Source organism: Verticillium nonalfalfae (assembly GCF_003724135.2).
Source record: "Verticillium nonalfalfae strain VnAa140/NRRL 66861 chromosome Unknown scaffold_21, whole genome shotgun sequence".
In the NCBI taxonomy this organism is placed as follows: domain Eukaryota; kingdom Fungi; phylum Ascomycota; class Sordariomycetes; order Glomerellales; family Plectosphaerellaceae; genus Verticillium; species Verticillium nonalfalfae.
Window position 1 is genome coordinate 66,805 of NW_021167246.1, and position 6,000 is coordinate 72,804.

At 56.7% G+C, this 6,000-nt stretch overlaps 1 protein-coding gene across 1 annotated transcript; it reads left to right on the forward strand.

Annotated features, from left to right (window-relative positions):
• Window positions 1–2,011: 2,011 nt before the first annotated feature.
• PDE2 (3',5'-cyclic-nucleotide phosphodiesterase) lies at window positions 2,012–4,813 on the forward strand (the record flags this gene model as incomplete). Its single annotated transcript, XM_028637952.1, has 4 exons — window positions 2,012–2,186; window positions 2,242–3,063; window positions 3,124–3,713; window positions 3,776–4,813. 4 exons carry the CDS (start codon window positions 2,012–2,014, stop codon window positions 4,811–4,813), a joined length of 2,625 nt encoding a protein of 874 aa, XP_028497103.1.
• Between the last annotated feature and the right edge of the window lie 1,187 nt (window positions 4,814–6,000).

Consider the following 6,000-nt stretch of genomic DNA (forward strand, 5'->3'; position numbering starts at 1 on the left):
GACCGACTCCATAAGCTTGGTCTCCAATTTTCCTTGATCGCCAAATTGTTCCTTGCGGCTTCGAGAAGGAAAATTTGACGGGGGCCCCGATTGCAGACATTGCTTAGGGGGGTTTTGGACACACCAGAAGAGCTGGAAGGGGGTTCAAAGCGGAGGAACGCCCGTTCGTGACCTGGATTGGTTTCTTCGCGGGGCGCGCTGCCGACGATATGAGATGAAGAGCAAGGAAGCTGACCCCCCTTCTTGCACAGGGCAACCACTACATGTAGCCTTCGATGGTCCTGCATTCCCGCCATTGTCAACCTACCGGCCAGCCCACCCAGTGCGCCACAGCCACAGAGATCTCTGGGCTGCGCCTTTCAGCATGCGCCCTCTGCAGCTGATACGCGTGGAGCCCGAGTGCATGCTGTTCTTTCTGACCTGTCGGGAGGAAGGATCAGTGACGGAACGTCGGAAGCCTTCGATTCACATTCGAGAAGGCAATTGGAAGGTCGTGAAATTCCCCTTGTGGCTAAAGCCCCAGATTGTCTATTTGGCCGAAGTATGATCTTTGACTACGCTCCATCGTCCATCGCAGATCCCAAAACCATCGCATCGGGAATTGCTCTAAAGTCAAACATGTCCCTAGGTCAGGAATTTGCGATCAGGGCCGGGACTGTGTCGTCGACACGACGGTTCAGTGGTCATTGGGAGGTGTCAGCGACTGCAGCGCATGGAACGTACCTACCCCCTAAGGTTAGGCACAGCAGTACCCTACCTGAACCACCCCACCCCTGAGCTTCAGTTTGCAGGCGCACCTTGGACCCCCTCCGTCAGAAGTCGACAGGGCGCCATGTCGAATTTGGAACCCTTCTCCCAGCCCACTAGTCCCCACCCTTGCCCTTCCACAGTGCTTCCCCCCTGCTCCTCACCCTCGCCTATCAGGTACCTGACTGTGAAGGCGAGGCATGGGCCGACGAGTGGCAGGCGTCCCTTTCACCCCCCCTTCCGCCTGCCCCCCCCCCCCCGGAACCCCCAACCCCTTGCTTCACAATTTGTCCTCGACCCGACCATTGTTCTCTCGATCTCTCTCCCCCCTCCCTCTCTCCTCTGGACTCCACCAGCCTGTACAGGTCAGGTAATCCATACGGCGTACCACCCCATCACTGTGGACTCACGCTTGGCCTTTTCTTTCCCGTCTTCTCTGCCCTGCCAATTCACCCTCACTGCCTGGCGCATCGCAAGCACCGTGTCTCCCGTCCTTACCAACCTTCCAACATTGTCGTCACTTGCCCTTCTGTCCTCCCAATTCCGTTGTACTAGATCCACGAACCAAAGGACGCACCAAGACACGTTCCTCGCTCCTCGGACATTCCGCGTCTCCAACTTGCACGACAACGAGAGACCACCCTCCTCCATCTACCTGCCATACTCGCCCTCTCTCTCTGTCTCTCCGTCTCTTTCCTCTTCCACGACCCCATTTGACGATTGAGCCACCTACGCCTTCCACACGACGACCACCACGACACAAGACGCTATCCTCGCGTCACGATATCAACCAAATCTTCATCTCGAACGCCGACAGATCTTGAACTCTCACTTTTTGGCTTTCCATCGCCAATCCCCGCTCCACTTTCCGAAGAAACGAAGAGTCAGGCATTCCATGTCACCCAAGTTCTCCATCGCCCTTGTCCTTCCTCGCATCGACAGCCTGTAAACACCTGGGCGCAGCTTTCCAGAGCGATATTGCGCTCCATTGCCACTGCGTTAGGCCTCCCGCCTCCTCTCGCGACAGGGAAAGAAAGAGCTGGGGATCGAAACGCGCACTCGACGAGAGAGACGCCTTGGGCACCGCCCTCGCCTTAGCTCGCTACCTTGCCGTTGCGATCAGCACGGCTGTGCCGATTCTTCGAGGAACCGTCATATCAGTGCTTTAGCTGCGCAGTTTGCTTAGTCTCGAATTCTGCTCTTCCGGTTCCGAGGCTGCTCCGGTCGCGAGGCCGGTTGCACCCCCCTCTATTCGCGAAACGCGATGGATCATTCTAAGCTCCACGTTGTCTATGTAAACCGCCGCTTTGGCGCGGACAGACGAGTTGCCGCCCCTTCGAAGGAGGCACAGGATGCCAACCATATCTCGTCCGAGCTACAATGGGAATCGGAAGACTTGCGACAGGATGTCGAGGTCCTGCTCGAGTCGTTTAGCGAAGGTGCGTCGCGGGTTACTGAGCGCAGGCAAGTGAAGTACTGATCTTGATGTTATAGTTCATCTTTGCTCCACCGGCAGCGCATGTCTGGCTTCCTTGTACGACATCCAAGAAGGCTCCATCGTGGATTTGAGGCCTACTTTGGTTCTTATTGATACTCCAGACGACGAACACATCCCCGAGGAGCCTCAGCCGAGGTCCAGATCGCCGTCACCCATGTCACGCCCTGAATCCCGAGAAGTAGAGATTCACACTCCGGATGAGGAGGTGTACGGGCTCAGGCTGTTGCAAAGAATCATGACTGAGGCTCATCTCCGCAGCCTCTCAAAGCTGGTCGTGCCAATATTGCTCATCGGACAGGCGATCGTGAACAGGGGTTCTTCCCCGCAGGACGCCGGAAGTTATTTGGCCGGAGTTCGGCCTGTCGACCGTCGGCTCGTCATGCGGTGCCTTGACCTCGGTGCTGCCGATGTCATCTTGAGGCCCATGCACGCAAAGTGCGTCATGAGTCTTGAGATTCACGCCCACCGAGTACGAAAGGATGCTGCGAAGGAACAACGAGCCATTCTGGAGGTTCGTCGTGGGAGGAAACGGTCGTGGGTGGGTGTGAACGAAGAGAGACCGTTTGCGTACCTTCGGGAGGCCATGGTGTCCAGCCTTATGAAGGGGATATGCCGGCTTCCAACTGACGATGACGACAAGATTGCCAACGTCAGCATAGCTGTCTCTACGGAACGACAGGCCGCCATTGCTACGGCCATCGGGAGCTGGCATTTTTGCGCTCATGATTTTTCCGACGATGAGCTGCTGGTGGCGGCCATGGTCATGTTCAAGCACGCCCTCTCCATGCCGCAGCTTGAGCGTTGGCGGATACCCGCAGGTGAGTAGACCCGATGCATCCAAGCCTTCTGCTTGTGCCCGTCCGCTGACACAACGCCAGACCAACTCATCAACTTTTTGGTCGCATGCCGGGCAGCTTACAACAGCTTCGTGCCTTATCACAACTTCCGTCATGTCGTGGATGTCCTCCAGGCTACCTTCAATTTCCTCGTTCACATTGGCATCATCTCACCCTACCCCTTGGACCTTCACTCCCAAGCACCAGCCACCTCACCTGTCGCGGATCTATTGAGCCCCGTTGACGGCCTGACCCTGCTCATCACTGCGATCGGTCACGATGTTGGTCACCCCGGTGTCAACAACGGCTTCCTCGTCACACTCAATGCCCCCCTGGCGCAGCTGTACAACGACCGCTCTGTGTTGGAGTCTTTCCACTGCGCTGCCTACTCGCAGATTCTGCGGAGGTACTGGCCTGCCGTCTTCGAGGACTCCAAGATGCGGAATTTGATGATCAGTTCTATTCTTGCAACCGATATGGGGCTGCACTTTGACTACATGAAGAAGCTGGGTGATCTTCAGGCAAAGCTCGAGGTCAACAGCACCACTGATGGCTGGAATGGGCGCATGGTGGAGGAGCAAAAGGCATTGGCTTGCTCACTGCTCATCAAGTGCGCGGACATCAGCAACGTGGTACGTACATTTTCTTTCCGCAAACTGCGAACGAGTGCCCACCCAGGCTAACTTGAATCCAGGCCAGGAAATATGAAGCTGCTCTTCAGTGGATGTTCATCCTTTCCGACGAATTCTCACGACAGTCTTCCATGGAGAATGAGCTCGAGATTCAGTCGTCGCTCCTGGCAACTCCCAAGAAAGACCTCGTCTCACTTGCCAAGGCTCAGCTCGGTTTCATGAACATGTTTGCCATTCCTCTCTTCCAGGGTGTTGCTGACATCATGCCCACGATGCAATATACTGTGGACGAGCTCGAACGGAACAAGGTTCTTTTTGAGGGGCGGGTGCATGAAGAGCAGGCCAAGGAAGATCCTGTTCGCAAGAGGCTCCTGAAGGAGGGAACTTTTTCACCGCGTACTATGAGCTTCGTGGTTGAATCAGACACGCAAACACCACCTACTGCCCAGGCAGGCTCACCATTGGCCGATATTCCTACGCCCTCGACACTCACTGACGGGAAGAAGACGGACGAAAAAGAACTCTCACCGCCGCCCTCGAATCCGACGAGCAAGCCAGCACACATTCCTAACACGACAGAGGAGTACAAGGAAGTCAACGGCGGCTTTGTGTCGGACTTTGAGTCTGTTACTGACTTTGCTGCGAGCGATCCGTTCCACAGTCGCGAGCAGCTGAGCAGCATGCCGGACCACCCCACGCAGCAAAACAGCAAGCAACGATGTAGCGAGACAACCGACGGCAGCGCGGCCGGCCATGTTTCGGGTGACTGGGCCTCGCAAGCGACGAGCGCGACAACTGGCAAGATGCCACTCTCGCCGAGCACCCAGGGTACAAGCATTGTCAGCAGAGAATCAGCAGAACGGCGAATGAGCATCCCCGTCATCGCCGAGCCGAAGGACCCATATGGCTCGAAGGCGGAGTCGCTCCTGCACACCCAGGAATCGAATGGATCCAACGGCAGCATTGGCAAAGCCGAAGGGGCCAAGGTACTCAGGAAGAAAACCAGCCGGTTCAGGATGAACAACTTTCCCTTTTTTAGGCGCAACAGGGGCGCAAGCCCTTCACTCTCGGCGAGCGACACAACCGGCGGGAGTCAGTAGTTTCTTCCGTCGGTGACGAAGGAGATACGAAACGATAGCACGACAGGGGATTTTTTTTTCGTCTTCTTTTTTTGCGCCGCGGAATGTATTATACCACACTAGTGACGCGCAGCCGGCCGGTACCGAGAACAGGTAGACATGCGGTGCTGTGTTGCCTCTGGTGCCGAGACGAGCGAGGCTGGCGAGCGCTCGCCGTCGACGACTTTCAGAGCGTCACGGCAGGTGACTATCCGCTCACCACGGTGCGTCGACTGTCTCTCACCGGCGGGTTCGATATACGGGATGACTGGGATAGAAGAGGCGTTGCAATGGTTTTCGGCGCTGGGTATGGCGATAGCTTGACCTGACAGGCATGGTATTTGCTTCAGTCACAGCAAGGGCAAGGCGGAAGGCGGCAGGCATTATATGAGTTCAGCGAGTATGACTGACTGAATGAGCGAGGCTTTTGAGCCACGTCCCAGAAGGGCACTTTTTCTTGGGGAGGGTAGCAGAAGACTAGGCATCTACGCGGCCGACTGGAAAGTAGGCGGCGCATCGGTCAGGGCCAGGCTCCTCGACTCTGCTCAATCCATGAACCAACCCCCAGTACCTCTCACACCATGCACTTGCATCCTCGCTCGAGTACAGGTGAGGACTGTAAACTCACCTAGGTACCAACTTTGTAGGTCGGCACTTAGTCATCATCGGCCGAGCCCAGTCAGGTCACCTAAGGTAGGTACCTTAAGGTAGGCAGGAGGCCGCGCACAGGCCAGCCGACAGCTGGCCGTCCCCCATGGTAAGGTACGTCGCTCAGCCAGGTATCCAGGCGCCACTGCGGCAACCGGGGAAGATGGCGCCAAACCCGAAACGGCTATCTGTACCCACTTGTTTCGTCATGTGCCTGGCATGCGGCGACTTTGTTGCACCTTTCTGGGCAGCTTGCGGGTGGTTTGCGTGGTTCTTGCTGTCGGAGCTGCAGCCTGCGCTTGCTGCTCGTTCCCCCCAGCACCTTGGCGGGTCCCAAACGCCCGCACTGCTCGTCGTCACAACAGAGCTCCCCCTCCCTCCTCATCCACCCTGCCGTGCCCCATCATCCACGCCTCCGTCCTTCCCTCTTCCTCTTCCTCCCTTCCCCTCGCAACACTCTAACCATCATCTCCATCTCCCACATCTTGTACACACACAGGAGGTAGAAACGCATCTTCACA